Consider the following 19,275-nt stretch of genomic DNA (forward strand, 5'->3'; position numbering starts at 1 on the left):
TTTGTCTTCAGATTTACCAAAAGCATGTAGTGCAAAGGCCTGCCTGATTGCATACAAATTGAAACTCCTAAGGTTTGATCTCATATTATAAGGTTTTGGTAAATCTGAAGGAAAAAATCAGCAGAAAATCTGATAGTGTGTATGGGGCTTTAATTCAGCTCTGTGCAGTCCTTTTTCAGTGAGATAAAAACAGACAGAGAAATAGGAATCTATTTCTCCCCCTTGCTGTGAGCGACAGGTGATTTACATATCTCATGCACAAGCCTGAGAGAGGCATTCTGTGTACTTCAGATCCCCTCCTTCTTTCTTCTCTAGATCTCATGATTGGGCATGGTGAAGTCATGTGGTGACTTTTCTGGATTTTGACTGGATGAGTTCACCTTACAGAAAAGAAAAACATAGAGACAAAAACCAGGTGCCGGGTCTATACCCTTAACTTGATTGAAAAGTGCGGGGCTCCATGCCCCTTAAGAGTGATCCATGTAGGGATGGTGCCTGTGGATCTAAGTCCAGAGGGAACCCCAACTATAACTAGAACTGACACTTCAGAGAAAAAAACAAAAACAAGAACTAAACAAGAACGGGGTCAACAAAACTTTGTGCTGCGTTGAGAGTGCTCCACTTCCAAGATATGCGATAAGTGGCAGGATCGTAGACTCCAGAGGGTGCTGCAAAATGCAGCTTTGTAATCCGTTAAGGAGACTTGAGGCCTTAGTGAGATTCCAGCCAGGTGCTAGCTGCCCCGGGGGTTTCAAAGTAGCACCTGGTGCCGAAATCAATGATTCTAAGCTTGCTGGTGTACAGGAGACTGTATTTCAGCCCATGCTCCCGAAGGTGCTTTCAGATCTCTGTGAAGGAATGCTGGTGCTGTTGCACTTAATGGGAGTAATCTGGGTACAGAGATAATATAGTGTTGTCTTGGATCAGCTCGGGTGTATTTCTGGCTGCCGCCAGCATCCTGTCACGATCCCGGTAGTTTAATAGCTTAATCAGAAAGGGCCTAAGTAGAGCTCCAGGTATCAGTGGTGTGGTAGGGACCCTGTGAGCTCTTTCCACTGCAAACGTAGGAGGGAGGTCAGTAAGGCCTAGAAAGGTGGTGAAGAACCGCGCAGCAAATTCCACAGGTTTGGCGCCCTCAACCCTTTCGGGAGCCCCACTACCCACAAATTGTTACGCCGGACCTGTTCTCCATATCCACTGTTTTGTCTTCTAAGGCCTGCACTTTCTTCTGGGGATCCAGAGCTCCCTGGAGTCAGTGTGGATTGTGACCTCCACATGAGATATGAGTGTCTCTGCTTCAGACAGCCGGGAGTGGAATTTTTCCATATCGTGCCTGATGAGGCTTACTTCTGTCCAGATAGAATCAATTTTGGAAGTCAGAGCTTCCTTGTAGGTGGTAATAGTGGCCATCAGATCTGTGGAGGAGAGCTCCATGGCTTCCATGTTTGCAGGCGCCGCCTGAATGCCGGCAGAGGCTCTGGAAGAGAAACTAGACCACGTGGTCAAGATGGTCACACCGTGGGGTGTAAGTGGGAACAGGGGCCGGCCAGATTTTGGCTTACCAGGAGCCATCTGGGAGGTCGGTAGAGAGGCCAGCCGAAGGAGCATCCACAGAGCAAGGGATTTAGGAGGTGGAAAGTCCGGTCTGCAAAGACAGGAGAACGGAAAGTATCAATAAGAAGCAGAGCTCAGCTACAGCACGTTGCATGTTGATCGGGGGAAGAGGGGAACAAGGGAGGTATTATATGTGTACATTACACTTTAGCTTTAAGCTTACCCCAGTAATATCAGTAATGAGGTGATTTGTGATTGGTTACACTTTGAATATCAGTAATGCTCTAAGTACTGCTTTATTGAGTATATTTTTAAGTCTTCCATTTGTACAAGGTATTAATGTTACATTAACCAGTCATATATTTCTGGAAGATTCCATGTTAAATGAGATCTTTTCTCCACCCACAGCGCAGTAACGGCACCACCTACCCTCACGCCACTCACTTTGGCGATACCTTCCGGTTTGTCCTCCTAATCTTTATTGCCTTGGCTTGTATTGCTGGGATAGTTATCGCCTCAGCTGTCATCTTCTGCCTTCGCCAACATGCCAAGCAGCGGGAGAAGGAACGATTGGCCGGACTTGGACCTGAGGGCGGTGGAGACTCCACGTTTGAGTACCAGGTAAACAATTGAATGGACTATGTGTATAAAATAATCTGTTATAATTATTAAAGTGCACCTGTAGCCAACTTTTGGAGGAAATAAGAGGAAATCTCCCCAAGGTTTCACCGAAACAGATGTGCCCAATTGGATAATCACTCCAAGATATCACTACACATCTTGTTCAGAGAAACAGATAGGACAATTTAATGTCACCAACAGAAGCAGTTATGTTTTAGGGCTACTATGGGCCTCTTCCACAGGCAGCGGTTACTACTGGCCTCTCCTGTCTGCTGGAGAGGCCCCAAGTGTCCTCAAAGCATTGATTCATTCTGTTGGTGACATTAAAGTGGCCTGTCTGTCTCTATAAACATGGTGTGCTGGTGATATCTTGGATTGGACTTATGCTTTGGTGGCACCATCTGGCATTTCATCACATCACCTTCCAATGACTGGGTCTCATTGCTGTATGGAGTGCGCTGGACTCTTTGTAGATATGGCCGAATTTGTAGATTTCTTGTTAACTCCTGTTCTGGTGACAGCTATAAAATATTGTATTTCCCAAGACAGTTAGAAATGTGAATTTCCCCCAGTGGGGCCATAGACAGCAGCACATGCTGTCAGAATCTATGAACCTCCAGTTTTCTGGAAAAGCTTTCCATAAATATTTTGGAGTGTATTTGTGGAAATTTGTTCCCACTCACCAAAAAGAAATATTTTGAGGCCCGGTACTGATTTGGCTCTGTAAAGGCCATTTGAGTTCCACCACACCAAACTCATTAAACCATGGCTTTATGGAGATGTTGGTTGTGAAGACCTGACTCATTCCAATTCATCCCTAAAATGTTGAGTAGCGTTGACATTAGAACTCTGTACAAGCCACTCAAGTTTCTCCACACAAAACTCATCAAAACATGTCTTTATGCAGATGTTGGGTGGGAAGACCTTGCCCGCTCCAAATCAACCCAAAGGTGTTCAGTAGGGTTGAGGTCAGGGCTCTGTGCAGGACTCTCGAGATCCTCCACACCAAGCTCATCAAACCATGTCTTTATGGAAAAGTAGGTTGAGAAGACCTTGCTCATTCCAATTCATCCCAAAGGTGCTCAGTAGGGTTGAGATTGGGGCTCTGTATAGGACACACAAGTTCCTCCACACCAAACTCATCAATGCATGTCTTTATGGAGCTGGCTTTGTACACAGGGGCAGAGTCATGCTGGAGCAGAAAAGGCCGTTCGCCAAAGCCCTGTTACTACAAGGTTGGAAGGACACAATTGCCTAAAATGTCTTTCCTGTAATATATATGAAGGGGTGTCCACGTACCATTGACCATATAGTGTTATTAAATCCATGTGGCAGCTAGTGTCCTACTTCCTGAATAGTCCCTGGTCTGAGCCTGCGAATATGCATACCAGTGTGTTCCCAAGATCAGGACACCGTCTTCTCAAGTTCTCGGAATGCAGATTTGAAAGTTCCAGTACCAACTAGAAGGCTTTCTACTGATTCTGGCTGCAATGAGTTCAAGAAACGTGCATTATAGGTATATTTATTGGACTTTTTGAGTTAGTCGAGTTGCAATGTTTTCAGGATTGGGTGGTCATTTCAGTGGTTGATTTTATGTGTTGCCTGTAATTGCTCTTTGAAGACAAATAGAGTCCTTTTTCTCCTTCTCTCCCCCGCTCCAGGATCTCTGCAGACAGCACATGGCAGGAAAGTCTCTATTCGGTCGCACAGAAGGTAGCGGGGCAGCGGCAGAGAACTCCCGTGTCAGCAGTGTGTCTTCCCAGTTCAGCGACGTGCCACAGCCCAGCCCCAGTTCACACAGCAGCACTCCATCTTGGTGCGAGGAACCCGTGCAGTCCAACATGGACATCTCCACCGGTCACATGATCCTGGTAAGAGCACCCAGAAGGAAAGAAAATATTGCAGATTGACAACCAATAAGGTGTTTGTTTTCATTTTTACTCTTGTACCAGAAGAATGACAGCTGGAATCTGATTCAGAGATTTCATTACTTGAGCTGCTGGGAATATGATTACAGCTCCGCTCCACAAAAAATTGTTAAAAATGAAAACAGGCCCATAGCAAGTTATAAAAATAAAAAAGGTCTGACTGTAATACCTAATCTGAAGGTTCCTCTAGCAGTATTTCATTGTGGCCTTAAGATGTCCATGGTCTTTCGGCTCATCGTCAAAAAAGAAAAAAAAGCATAACATACTGCTGGGAGTGGGGGGATTCCAGGAGGGAGAGGTCATTTGTTTATGGAGGCTGAGCCTGGAGTTGAGCTTTAAGTGTTGGGTTAGCAGGTAAATGTTAAAGACTCACTGTAAGATCCATAAGACACAGAGAGCGCAGATCAGCCCCATCCATCCTTCCCTCCTTACTGGCTGTGATTGACAACAGCAGGAGCCAATGGCTCCTGCTTCTGCATCTCAGCCGATGAGAAGGGAGAAAGAATGCATGAAGGTAAAGACCTTCAGCCTTTAGAACCACTTTAAATGCTATGGTCAGGTTAAATATTAGGTGTTATAGGGACCCTTTTTTCCTGTGCCCATGTAGAAGGGCCACTTAAAGCTGAAGTTTAGTTATAAAACATTTTTTTGCAGCTTTAGTTACTTTACTTACCTGAAATGAAGGTTGTTCCACGATGTGCAGGCTGCACAAATTCTGTAAAAATCTTCACTGCAGGGTTGCCCTATCCTCTTCCTACTGCTGAGTTTCTACAGCTGTGGGTCTCTGGTGAATTAGGTTGAGGTAGGATGAGTTAGGTTTTCTTCTGACCTTTTTTTTCTTTTAATTTTTGTATTGTTCTTTGTAAAGCTCAATACACATATCTTTTTTTTTTTTTTTTTTTAAAGATGATCTGATGGGGACACATCCCCTGTTGCCCTGTCCTCCAATAAGAAAAGTTCTTTCACTGGTTACATTGCTTTTAACATGATCTATGAATGGCGGAGAATGTGATCAGTCACAGGATTCTCTCATCCATTCACAAATCTGGGTTACAGGAAGTGTGGTCCTGTAGGGGAGGTGGTTTCTGGAGAGAGCTAAGAGGAGAATATGGGGTATGTGTCTCTAAAGGGGGCTGAGGGGGTCTCTCTGGGAGGCTGAGGATTTTGCAGGTGGACTGTGGGACACGGGAGGGCACTGCTGGGGGCTAGGGTGCACTGTGGTTGGGGGCACTAAGAGGGGCAGAGGCTATGCAGAAAGCCAGGGGGCTGGGGGCAACGTGGGGAGGTTGGGCAGCACTCTAGAAGACTGGGGGATCTCGGTGGGCCTGGGGGCACGAAGGGAGGTTGAGGGGCACTGTGCCCCACAATGGGAGTCTGGCTGGCACTATCGGAACTATGAGTCACTGTGGCAGATTAGGGGAGGTGGTTTGTGGAGTAAGCTGGGGGGAAACTGTAGGTGATGTGTCTCTGAAGATGGCTGACGGGGTCGCTCTAGTAGGCTGAGAATTTTGCAGGGGGCATTGCAGTGGGCTGGGGGCACTGTGGGAGTTTGGGCAGCACTGTTGGTGACTGGGGGATCTCAGGGTGCCCGGGGGCACGCAGGAAGGTTGAGAGGCACTGTGCCCCACTATGGAAGGCTGGGTGGCACTATGGGAATTATAAGGCACTGTGACAGGTTAGGGGAGGTGGTATGTGGAGTGAGCTTGGGGGAAATTGTGGGTGATGTGTCTCTTGAGGGAGCTGAGGGGGTCTCTCTAAGAGCCCAGGGATTTTGCAGGGGCACTGTGGAACACTGGAGCGCACTGTGGGGGCTAGGGTGCACTGTGTCTGGGGGCTATGGGAGTCTGGGTGGCACTATGGGAACTCTGAGGCACCGTGGCAGGTGATTTGTGTCTGGAGCTGGGGGGAAACTGTGGCTGATGTGTCTCTAGAGGAGGCTGAGGAGGTCTCTCTAGTAGGCTGAGGAATTTGCAGAGTCACTGTGGAACTATGGAGGGCACTGCGGGGGCTAGGGGGCACTGTGGGGAGCTTGAGGATCTTCAGAAAGCCAGGGGGCTTGGGGCACTGTGGGAGGTTGGGCAGCACTTTGAGGGGGTTAAAAGGTCTTAGTGGGGCCTGGGGTCCTGCAGGGAGGTTGATGGGCACTGTGGAACACTTCCAATTAGAAGCAGCATTGTCAGCCTGCCCTAGAAGTACCATGAGTTGGTTGTTGCACTGCTGTCTGATAGATGACGTGAAATGCATTATTTAGTTGAAACTGTTTTTAATCATTATATTTCCACCTATTTCTTTACATTTTTTCAGGCATACATGGAAGATCATTTGAGAAACCGAGACCGGCTAGCCAAAGAGTGGCAGGCACTGTGTGCATATCAAGCGGAGCCCAATGCCTGCTCCGTCGCCAAGTCCGACACCAACCTGAAGAAGAACAGGAATCCCGAATTTGTTCCATGTAAGGGTTATACTGAATCTAGTCATATCTACTTCTTCACCCTTTCTACACTCACAGGGCAGAATTCTCCCTTCTTCAACCCCTCTTCCTTTCTTTTCTAATTACATCCTCACAATGGAAGCCTGTCCTGGTATGTGATGGTGTTTCTGCAATAGAGAAGGTCCCTCATTTTCTGCATGAAAGCAGTGGTCTCTCTGCAGAGGTCAGAAACCTTCCCCCCCCTTCCTTGCTGATTAAGGCCCTGGACGGACTCCGATAGCTCAGCGGGGGATGGCTCCGTTGATCCCTGCTGAGCAGGTGGATGACAGGTCTATCTCCGCTCACTGTGCAGGGACAGACCTGTCAGAGCCCTGCTGTTCTCTATGGGGAGATCAGATGAAAAGGGACAGCATGTCCGTTTTCATCCAAACCGATCAGCTGGAGGGATGACAAACGTATTGCCATCCGTCTGTTTTGAGCGCATCTTGTCGGAATAGATTGCTGGCAAATGTCAGCAGACATCTGCCTGCCCATAGAAGTCAATGAGTGGCCTGCTCGGATCTGCCTGAAAAATGGACAGATGCATGGATCCTGGCAGGCTGATTGTGTGAAAGGGGCCTAAAGCTTTCCAATCAGCAAGTACCATGAGCAGTGGCGGCTGGTGCTCAAAATATTTGGGGGTGGGGGGGGTCGCAAACAAACTGAAAAATTCTGAAAATACCCCATCAATTGTAGCCTCACTGTACCATCAATCGCAGCCACTGTGCCATCAAATGCAGCCACTGTACCCATCAATTGACGCCACTATACCATCAAACACAGCCACTGTGCCATCATTCGTAGCCACTGTGCCCATCAATTGCCGCCACTGTGCTATCAAACACAGCCACTGTGCCATCAAATGCAGCCACTGTACCCATCAATTGACGCCACTATACCATCAAACACAGCCACTGTGCCATCATTCGTAGCCACTGTGCCCATCAATTGCCACCACTGTGCTATCAAACACAGCCACTGTGCCCATCATACGCAGCCACTGTGCCCATCAATTGCCGCCACTGTGCCATCAAACACAGCCACTGTGCCCATCAAACGCAGACACTGCGCCATCAAATGCAGCCACTGTGCCCATCAAATGCAGCCACAGTGCCATATCAAATGCTCGCACTGTGCCATCAAATGCTTCCCCTGTGCCCCATCAAATGATCCCATTGTGCCATATCAAATGCTGCCAGTGTGCCCCCCCCCACCCGCCGTCTGCATTTACCCTGTCTTGGTGGGATAGCTTCTCGATGTCTTCTCCCGTTCTCTCTTCCTGTCTTCTGCTATGATGGGATGCCTTATAGGCGTTCAATCGCAGCGCCTGACGTTTCAGGTGCTGTTTTGATGCACCCATCATATTTTCAGCTGATTTAACTTGAAAGTTCATTAGAGCTTTAAAGTTATTGTAATTTTTTATTTATTTTTTTAATAACAAACATGTTATACTTACCTGCTCCGTGCAAGGGTTTTGCACAGAGCCGCCCCAATCCTTCTTTTCTGGGGACCCCTAGTGGCGCTCCTGGCTCCTCCTCTTCATCAAGTGCTCCCTCTGAGAGCCATGGGGGTACTCATGCAGGCTTGCTCCTGAGTCCTGCTGCTGCGTCCATTGATACAGACAGCAGGACTCAGCCCCACCCCCTTGCTCCCATGTCACTAAATTTGATTGAGAGCAGCGGAAGCCAATGGCAGTGAGGACCCGAGACAGCAGCTGGAGCTCGTCTCTGGAACAGTTGGGTTCAGGTAAGAGAAAGGGGGGATCAGTGTGGATTTTACATTAGCTAATGCTGTATAAATATATCATAGAATTTGGAATCCTTTCTTAGAGACAAAGGCCTCCCTAAAGCCCTGTCTGAGGTTTATTAGCAGCTATTTATAGATACTACCAAGGTTTTGGCCTCCTGTCGCGCTGCATGGTTGTCAGACTTCCCGCAGCTTGATAGCGATAACTAGGATGGCATATGGGACTCTGGCTTTTCTAGACTGGTATCAGCAAGGTATCATTTGATACAAGAATCTTTCTAGCACATCTAGCACATCCCTCGAACTGTTGGAGGTGTGCTACCCCTGAGCTGCACATTTTCTGCCATTGCACACCCATCCAACAGTTTTGAGTGGAGGGTATGGACGGTGTTAAGTCGGTCATGACAATTACCATCAGACCTTCTATAGCGGTCTGTTTGTTGGGCCTGGCAGACCTGCTGGCATCCAAGAAGGTGATCCGTACAATACTTACCCTGCTCCTGTACTATGCACATAAAATACCGTATTTATCGACGTACAACACGCATTTTCCCCACCTAAAAATAGAGGGCAAATCATCTGTGCGTGTTATACGCTGATATTTTACCTGGGCTGCCTGCAGGGGGGGGGGGGGGAGGGTGTGCGCCGCCGGATTACACAGAGCAAGGATCTCATGTTTACTCGGCGGCCACAGTAATACAAAGTCCCACCATCTGGACCAGCTGTTATGATAGATGCCACAGGTCCGGAATTGGTCCAGTGTTCTTTCTATCATAGGAGCCGGTCCAGGAGGCGGGACTTTATTACAGGGACTTTATTACAGTGGCCAGGAGGCCAGTAAACAGAAGTTCCTCGCTCTGTGTAATCCGGCGTCTCTAATCTCTGTGCGCTGATCAGGCTTCATTGATGGGGAAAGGTGAAGCTGCAGATGGGCACTGATCAGGCTGCATTGATGGGCAATGGTGAGGCTAAAGATGGGTACTGATCAGGCTGCATTGGTGGGCAATGGCGAGGCTGCAGATGGGCACTGATCAGGCTGCATTGATGGGCAATTGTGAGGCTGCAGATGGAAACTGATCAGGCTGCATTGATGGGCAATGGTAAGGCTGCAAATGGGCACTGATCAGGCTGCATTGGTGGGCAATGGTAAGGCTTCAGATGGGCACTGATCAGGCTGCATTGGTGGGCAATTGTAAGGCTGCAGATGGGCACTGATCAGGCTGCATTGGTGGGCAATTGTAAGGCTGCAGATGGGCACTGATCAGGCTGCATTGGTGGGCAATTGTAAGGCTGCAGATGGGCACTGATCAGGCTGCATTGGTGTGCAATGGTGAGGCTACAGATGGGCACTGATCAGGCTGCATTAATGGGCAATGGTGAGGCTGCATTGATGGGCACTGATCAGGTTGCATTGATGGGCGCTGGTATGGCTGGAAATGGGCACTGACCCTTATTTTGCTTCAAAGTTCTTTATTTAAAATGTAAGTTTTTTTTCCCTGAAACTTCCCTCTTAAAATTAAGGCACGTGTTAAATAAATACGGTAAATACGGTAATCATTTTGTCATGAAAGAAACCGGTGGCCCCTACCATCATGGCTTCGAAGGTGTTAATAAATAACACCTTACCGTATTACAAAGCTACGTATGTTAATAGAGGGCAGCCAGCTAAATTTGAAAAGGTGTGAGAACATTGGATGAATGATAATTCTACTGCTTCGGACTAACCGTCTATTGGTTAATAACTGGGGGTATCCCAGGGGGTGAAGTGTATTGTAGTGCTGACTGTTGTCTCTGTTTCTCTGTTATTTGTTTGTAACTTTATTTTGAAAATTTCAATAAAAAAGATTTTTCACCAAAAGAAACAAAAAAAAAAACAAAAAAAAAAAAAAAAAAATATATATATATATATATATATATATATATATATATATATACTGTACAATAGACAGTAAATATAGAATAAGATTCTGGTTGGCATATCATTATTGTAGGAAGCAGACAGCGAGATCCTTGAATTATGTATCCATTGGGCAGTGGTTTCCTTTTGCTTCCCTGATTCTTTTTTTTTTTTTTTAAAACAGGCACAAGTTTATTGAACATTTGAGAAATCTAAATATGATATATACAGACACAAGACACAGATAGGAGATAATCACCGTCGGGGGTTTACCCCTAGTACAGAAAAAATATACACTGTGAGGAGCAGAATATCATATCAATAACAACATCTCACCTCCCCTGTCATAAGCTTATCACCGTACATCCCTAGGCACATAGCCCTGCCAGTCCACACAAGCCAGCCTCATCCCCAGTATGGGTAGCGAGTCCTTGACCCGACCAGCTAAGAAAAAGGACCCCGGTGAGTGGTCCATATCAAAGCCCCATAGCGTAACCAGTCTAATCTATACAGGTTTCCAGCCACCTATCCCACACTTTATTGTATTTGGCTGGGCAGCCGCGGTGCCTATATATAAATTTTATGTATGGCAATTTACTGTTAATTTCTATGATCCATTCTCGGACTAGAGGAGGAGTCGGACGCATCCAATATTTCGCTATCAGTTTCCTCGCAATAAATAGCGTTGAGTGTAAAAACGTTACCAGGTATGCATCAAGATTAATGTCCGGAAACATACCCAGCACACACACTTTTGGGTCCAGTTGGAGGGGTGAGCCCATATGATCATGTAAGAAGTTGATTATCTGTGCCCAATATGATTGGATCTCAGGGCATGCCCATATTAAGTGATAAAATGTTCCAGTGGGGCTGGGACACATAGTGCACCCCGGGCTGTAACCGGATCGGAATTTCGCCAACCTGGCAGGGGTAAGAGGCTTCCCTGATTCTTTAGCTTTAGAATATGTTTTTTTGTTTGTTTTTTTTTTATAGAAAATTGCCAAAATCATGGTCTATCATAAAGAATCACACCAGACTTCAAAGCTCTATAATATCCATCAAAATACACAAAAAATATCCAAAAAGAGGAATGTTATGTGCAGAGAAAAAAATAAATAAATAAACAGTATTTTTTGCTTGCACACAATTAGCTGATGGAAGTCAGCAGAGCTTCATCGCATTCACTTAGCTCTGGGGATATTTCCCCTTCAAAGTGAACGGTCTATTTGCCTTTAGTAAATTAACCCCCACGTGTCTTCATTATAAAAGTCTGTGCTGCAATGGACATTACTCTTGAGTAACTATTATTTTTTCTGTCTTTTTGTAGATGACCACGCTCGTATTAAACTAAGGAGTGACAACAACCCGTCCCGAAGCGACTACATCAACGCCAGCCCTATTGTGAGTGATATTCAATCATGTCTCTGTCTCTCATGACTAATACGCGCTGCGGCCCCGAGCCCACCCAGTCGTGTGACAATAGCGAATTAGTATTCCCTATTGTCTTCCTGATTCTCCTCCCGGCCAATCAGGAAGCGGGTCCTGAGTCCCGTCACCTGATTGACCGAGAGGAGAAGTGATCCTTGTGGCCATCTAGGAGGAGCAGGGAGGAGACACATGGTGGAAGCCGCCGGCTGTGACCTAGTTGGGGTAAGTCCGGGGCTGGTAACCAACTGAGGGGGGGGGGGGGGCTGTGGGTGCATTGTTTGCCACCCACCCAAAAAATATACCACCAGCCGCCACTATATTACCCCAACATTTCATATTCCTGATATGAGCCTGCTGTACCATGTACCATGCTGTACTCAGGGGCGTAACTATAGGGGGTGCAGCAGTTGCGACCGCAACTGGGCCCTGTGATGCAGGGGGCCCATGCAGCCCCCTCTACATATGGCCGGCAGCAGCATAGGCAGCTAGGGGTACCAGTGCACCATGCACACGGGTGGCTGGAGGTGGAGGGTGACTAGCAGAGCTCCATGCTCGACTATCACACTGGTTGCTCTTTAGTTGTGCATTCCCCGCATGACCTGTGTCCTCAGCCGGCTCCTCAGAGTACTCCTCTCCTGCTCCATGCATTGTCGCTCAGTCCAATGTCTGTTCTCCCCAGCCAGAGTCCCGCCCCCCCTGAGTTCAGCCCACACTGCACTGGATCCTTCTCCCGGGTAAACAAACTTTAAGCACACAGATGCAGTGCAGCCCTATGAGAGCCCCCCGGAGGACACTGCAGGCTTGTCTGCAAGCCCCCCTCCTCCCCCGTCATACACAGATGATGAAAGGTCTTTCTGGGAGATATGCTGATCACTCGTCCAGCACACTGGATGGAGCCCAGGCCAACATGGATGAGTGCGCGGCCTACAGCTTGGTCATGGTGAGTGAGAGGACCCCACACAGCATTACATACCCCCTCCATCTCCCCCTGGGGACAGGGACCCCTTTTCATGTGGGGACAGGGACCCGCACCTCCCCTGGGGACAGGGACCCCTTCTCACCTGGGGGCAGTAACCTCATCTCTTCTGGGGATGGGGACCCCATCCTGCCTAGGGACAGTCTCCCAATGGGGCACCTAAAAAAAACACTGATACCAGTGTTGGAACTACAGGGCTCACAAAAGTCATACCTGTGACCACGCCCTGGAGTTCCACCACCGGACTCGGAGGGAAGGGCCCTGGCTGGGGTTCAGGGGGGCCCTTCATTGTTTCTTGCATCGGGCCCTGAAGGTTCTAGTTACGCCACTGGCTGTACTTGTATGAGAAAGTCTCCTGTTCTCTTTGCATTGCTTCCTTTGTGTGAAATCCCTGGTGATCCTGCCAGTCCCTCTGCTTTCCTATTAAAAACTGATCACACTAAGCAGGAGAGAACAGTGAGGCCTATCTTCTGGCTGTGCTGGGAACTCAGCCTGCTCTCCTCCAATGATTAGACTTGTCCTGACTTGCTACCCCCCACCCCTAGCATGGCCATTCACTGGCAAGGTCAGTGTGCTGCTGTTTCTCCTCCCCCAGCTTTTATGCAGCTGAGAACAGAAGGAATGCGATCACTTATAAAAAAATGGTAAAAATTGTATTTATGTTTTTTTTTTTATATCTATACAGAAATGTTTAGCGTTTAATTTCTAGTTTAAACTGAATGGGTTGTTTTTTTCAAGGTGAGGGTTCACGCATATATATTTAATCACATATACTTTAATACTTTTTTCTGCCCTCAGATTGAACATGACCCACGAATGCCGGCTTATATCGCCACGCATGGTCCGCTGTCACACACCATCGCAGACTTCTGGCAGGTGAGTTTACGGATGTAAGTACAGAGGGCTAATGTAATGCATATGTACAGCAGCCAAGAGGGTGGGCTTTAATGCCCACATGATGTACATATACATCCATGGGGGGTGGGGGTCATTGTCTCTGTGCTGAGAGTGTGCTCATTGTGCGCTCCCAGCACACTGATCCACTTAAAGGCATACCGGGGGCTGGGCGAAAAGGGATTAACCTGTATAAAGGAAAACTCCGCTGACCACTAAATGGCTACATAACATCCCATCGGTGTCATGTCAGTCTTTTCTGTAACACATTTATTTTATTTCAGTGCCTCTAACAGGCAAATGTGGAAGAATAAAGAAAAAAATAAGGACCCGGACCTGTGTGTGGCCAGTGCTTCTTAGTAGGAATGAGTGACATTAAAAGACATAGTGGGAAAAAAAAACACATCAGTTTTATTTATGTACAGCGTTGCACGACCGCGCAATTGTCAGTTAAAGTAAGGCAGGGCCGTATCGCAAAAAAACTTTTTCCATTTTGCTGAAATGTATGTCAGTGGGGAGGGTGATATTTAAACACTTCAGCCGCGGAAGGTTTACCCCCCCCTTCATGACCAGGCCATTTTTGCGATATGGCACTGTGCTAATTTACCTGACAAATGCACGGACGTGCGATGCTGTACCCAAATAAAAATGTTGTCCTTTTTTCCCCCCCGCACAAATAGAGCTGTCTTTTGGTGGTATTTGATCACCTCTGTGGTTTTTATTTTTTGATCTATTAAAAAAAAAGCGACAATTAAAAAAAAAAAAAACTATATTTTTTATTTTTTGCTATAAAACATATCCAATAAAAAAAAAATGTAACAAAATCAAATTTATTCATCAGTTCAGGCCAATATGTATTCTGATACATATTTTTGTTAAAAAAAAATCCCAATAAGCGTATATTGATTGGTTTGCACAAAAGTTATAGCGTCTACAAACTATGTAAATTTTATTTATTTTTTACTAGTAATGGCGGCGATCAGTGATTTTTAGCGGGACAGTGACATTGCTGCAGACAAATCGGACACTAAGTGACACTTTTTGGGGATCGGTGACACCAATACAGCGATCAGTGCTAAAAAAAAAAAATGCACTCTCACTGTACTAATGACACTGGCAGGGAAGGGGTTAACATTAGGTGTGATCAAAGGCTTAAGTGTGATCCTAGGGGGTGATTTCTAACTGTGTAGGGGGTGGCTTAACTGGAGGAAAACAGAGATCCGTGTTCCTGCTTAGCAGAAACACAAGATCTCCATCTTCCTCTCTGACAGAACCGTGGTCTGCCTTGTTTACATAGGCAGACTGCAGTTTTTCTTCTCCTGTCAACTATCGGTCGGTCCTGCTGGTTGCCTCCCGCTGTGTCCGATCACAGCGGGAGCGAGTCCCCGGCGGCACGCGCCCCAGACCCTGTGCATGGAATCAGGTACAGGTATGTGATTTCGGGCAGGAGGGCCGCCCTGCCGCAGTATATCTGCGTGGGTCAGTCTTTAAGTGGTTAAATAGTAGTAAACACTCAGCATTAAAATAAACATTCCCCAGAAAACTATTTAAAATTCTTAATCCACAACTTGCAGTTTACACCTTTCAATGCTGCCGGCTCCTGCTCTCTCAGTGCGGCTTCCCTGAACTTCCAGTCTTCGCAGGAAAGATTGGACAGTGCAGTCCCCAGCCAGTCTATTAACTTAGAGAAGGGAGGGGGGAGGAGGAGGCAGGAGCAGGTGCGTGCCTTGACATCCTAGGCTTTGGGGCTGTGTTCATCTATTAATGCACACAGTGTGGGGAGACAGAACTCTAGTCCCTGCATGCAAGGGTGGCTCCATAGGATGCTGCAAGAGAAAGGAGCCACCCTGACACAGGAAACCTGGGACAGCGATCATGTCACCAGCTTATACTGGAACATAGGTAACGATTAAAAGATGAAGAAGCACATAATTAGTAAATCAGCTGCTGAAAGTGCTTAAAAATACTGAGGGTTTAATATCACTTTAACTGCTTGCCGGTCGCCTACCGCAGTATATACTGCAGCAGGTGGGCTCTATTGCGTTAAACGACATACCTGTACCTCATTTAGTGCAATAGACAGTGGGGGCACACTGATTTGCAAGAGGGGAAGCCAATCAGTGGGCCCGGTGGACACGATGTCAGCCGGAACCCGCTGATTGTCCCCCCGAGAGGCAAAACAGCGATCTGCTTATGTAAACAAGGCAGATTGTCGTTCTGACAGGGAAGAGGATAGATGCCAAGCAGGAACACGGACCTCTGTGTTCCCCCAGTCAGACCATCCCCCACACAGTTAGCAAGCACCCCCTGGGGCAGGGGTCTCAAACTGGTGGCCCTCCAGCTGTTGTGGAACTACAAGTCCCATGAGGCATTGCAAGGCTGACAGTTACAAGCACGACTCCCTCAGGTAGAGGCATGATGGGACTTGTAATTCTGCAACAGCTGGAGGGCCACCAGTTTGAGATCCCTGCCCTAGGGACACACTTAACCCTTTGATCGTCCCTGGTGTTAACCCCTTCTCTGACAGTGTCAATAGTACAGTAACAGTGCATATTATTAGCACTGATCACTGTAATAATGTTACTGGTTCCCAAAAAAGTGTCAGGTGTCCAATTTGTCCGCCTCAATGTCGCAGTCCTGCTAAAAATCACTGATCGTCACCATTACTAGTAAAAAAATGTAAATGCCATAAACATATCCCATAGTTTGTAGACGCTATAACTTTTGCGCAAACCAATCAATATACGCTTATTGGGATTTATTTTTTTTACCAAACAAATGTAGCGGAATATATATTGGCCTAACTTGCTAAAGAAATTAGATTTTTTTTTTTTTTTTTTATTGGGAATGTTTTATACCAGAAAGTAAAAATGATTGTTTTTTTTGTTTTTTTTTAATTGTCGCTCTTTTTAAAAACCGCAGAGGTGATCAAACACCACCAAAAGAAATCTCTATTTGTGGGGAAAAAGAGAACATTATTTCGTTTGGGTACAGGGTCGCACGACCGCGCAATTGTCAGTTAAAATAACGCAGTGCCATACCGCAAAAAATGGCCTGATCATTAGAGGGTAAAACCTTCCGGGGCTTAAGTGGTTAACCTTCCGGGGCTTAAGTGGTTAAAGTAGAGTGTTTGGCCATATTTAAAAAAGTGTGATGGGCTTTAAATGTAAACAAAGTCATGTGATCGCCATTACAATGCTGACATGGTAATCACAGGGCTTTGTTGATAAGTTTCTTTTTTTTTTTTTTTTATAAATCCATATACAGTATATATATATCTATAGGGAAGTATGACGCTCTCTCTGTACTCGTAGATGGTTTGGGAAAACGGCTGCACGGTCATAGTGATGTTATCGCCATTGGTAGAGGACGGAGTAAAACAGTGCGATCGCTATTGGCCTGACGAAGGCTCCTCCCTCTATCACATCTATGAGGTTAGTAATATGCTGAAGGTGTTCCTATTACCTCTGCTGCTCCCTGGTGACGGAAGCAGGGCCGTCTTTAAGGCAGGGCAAGAGGGACAGCTGCCCTGGGCCCTGTCGTTGTTGTGGGGCCCAAAGCAGCTGCCTCATACTTGCCAACTATCCCAGTTTAAATTCCCTTGTCCCTTGAAGATTTAGTCCCGTGCTGTGTCCCGATATCTCAGTGTGAAGTGCTGGTAGTAATGCTGCCCAGCTCTGCCCTATTGTTGTGTACAGATGACTCACCTGCAGACCCTGTGTTAAAGGCATTCATATGTAAATAGCGGCAGCATTACTAAGTAAATAGCCGTAATGTGTGCTGTAACCTCTAGCAACCAGTCAGTAAGCAGTAATGATATGCTGTAACCTCTGGCAACCAATCGCAATTTCTGCCTGATCTGATACAGTAAACTGATTTTAAGTCTAGCTGCTATTTATTGTATGTTTCAGGGCAGGTGGAGAGTGAAATTGCCTTGGGGGGGCCCCAAGAAAATTTTTGCCCAGGGTCCAATCAATATTAAAGACGGTGTTCTGCCTAATAGAGTCCGGCCATCAATATGTGTCCGCTCCGTACTGCACATGCGCAGTACGGAGCAGACGAAGCTTCGGAAAATCTCCGAAGCTGAACGGCGCCTGCGCCGTGAGAGGAGGTGGTAGCCCCACCATCCAAGCGGACATAGGGTTGTGAATTTTAGAGGGCCCCTCGTGGGCGAGCTTCGCTCGCCACGCTTCGGACTCGGCCTCGCTGCGCTCGGCTCTTTTTTATTCTAACTCTATGTCCACTTGGATAGTGGGGATAGAACCTGGACTCACGGCGCAGGCGCCGTTCATCCTCGGCAATTTTCGGAATCTGTGTTCCTGTGTACTGCGCATGCTCAGTACGCAGGGGACAGCATCTGATGGAGGACCCTATTTGACAAGACAACGGCTCTGGGCGGAAGTGGGGGAGGGGGGGGGGTTTAGATCAGTGAACGTAGAGAACCTTTTTACAGAGCCGGAGTTCTTCTTCGCAGGTGAACCTTGTATCAGAACATATCTGGTGTGAAGACTTTCTGGTTCGCAGTTTTTATCTGAAAAACGTTCAGACCCAGGAGACGAGGACCCTGACGCAGTTCCATTTCCTGAGCTGGCCAGCAGAGGGCACTCCCAGCAGCACTCGCCCCCTGCTTGACTTCCGCAGGTAAGCTTCTCCAATAGGGCTCACTGTTATGTACAACGCTGCTGGATATAAAGATGGCCGTGTACCGCACGATTAGGGCTGAAACAACGAATCAACATAATCGATTATAATTGATTCATTGGTCAGGCGATTAGTTGGCCTGCATACAGAATGCATTATTTGTTTGCGTACCAGGAAATACAGTGCAGCACACATACAGCTCAGTACACCGTCCATACATGCCAGTAAGTGCCTGAGAATTTATGAATGTGAATAGCAAGGAGAAGCAATCAATTGCGCCAATCTATAGCAAGGTAAAAAAAAAAAAAACTTCTACCTTTAGAGTCACTTTATAGTCCAGGTGTAGGCAACCTGGGGCCCTCCAGCTGTTGTAGAACTACAAGTCCCATCATGCCTCTGGGAGTAATTGTAACAGCCAGCCTTGCAATGTCTCATGGGAAATGTAGTTCCACAACAGCTGGAGGGCCCCAGGTTGCCTACCCCTGTACAGGGAACCTCGTACAGTGGAACTCATTAACCAGTGAAACCTTGGTTAACGAGTAACGCGGTTAACAAGCGTTTTGAAAGACGAGCAACTTTTTTTTTTTTTAAATCCTGACTCGGTTTGCGAGTGTTGTCTTGCAAAACGAGCAGAATTCAAGCTAATGTGGTGTTCAGTACCGCATTTGGCCAGAGGTGCGGGGCGCCGTTTCTGAGCTGTTCGGAAATACTCAGAAATACTCAGTTCCCGAGTGTTTCCAAGCCTTTCCGAGTTCAGCCGAGCTGTCCCCGAGTATTTCCGAGGCTCTCAGGCGCTCTCACCTCTGGTCACATGCGGTATTGCATAAAATAGAGGTCAATGCCGAGCGATTTATCTTCGTTTCCATTGACTTCTATGGGGAAACTCACTTTGATATGCGAGTGTTTTGGATTACAAGCATTCTCCTGGAACAGATTATGCTTGTAATCCAAGGTTCCACTGTACTATACTTTGCAGCTTTCAATTGGGGGGCACTCGGAGGGCAGGAGGAGCCAGAAGCACCGGCATGGGGACCCCAGAAGAGGAGGATCGGGGGCTACTCTGTGCAAAACCCTTACACAGAGCAGGTAACTATGACAAGTTTTTTTGTTTTAACACAGA

At 47.0% G+C, this 19,275-nt stretch overlaps 1 protein-coding gene across 2 annotated transcripts in view; it reads left to right on the plus strand.

Annotated features, from left to right (window-relative positions):
* Positions 1-19,275, plus strand: part of PTPRN (protein tyrosine phosphatase receptor type N) — a 169,968-nt gene that overhangs the window by 129,875 nt on the left and 20,818 nt on the right. For both annotated transcript variants that reach the window (XM_077447849.1, XM_077447850.1), the window contains 7 exons: positions 1,963-2,175; positions 3,837-4,046; positions 6,408-6,555; positions 11,544-11,617; positions 13,419-13,496; positions 16,829-16,948; positions 17,989-18,155. In XM_077447849.1, the coding sequence (XP_077303975.1) occupies positions 1,963-2,175; positions 3,837-4,046; positions 6,408-6,555; positions 11,544-11,617; positions 13,419-13,496; positions 16,829-16,948; positions 17,989-18,155 (1,010 nt within the window). The remainder of the gene's footprint in view (positions 1-1,962; positions 2,176-3,836; positions 4,047-6,407; positions 6,556-11,543; positions 11,618-13,418; positions 13,497-16,828; positions 16,949-17,988; positions 18,156-19,275) is intronic.

The sequence above is a fragment of the Lithobates pipiens genome, unplaced genomic scaffold (genome assembly GCF_037356315.1).
Source record: "Lithobates pipiens isolate NorthernLeopardFrog02 unplaced genomic scaffold, aLitPip1_a1.2 Scaffold_22, whole genome shotgun sequence".
Lineage (NCBI taxonomy): Eukaryota > Metazoa > Chordata > Amphibia > Anura > Ranidae > Lithobates > Lithobates pipiens.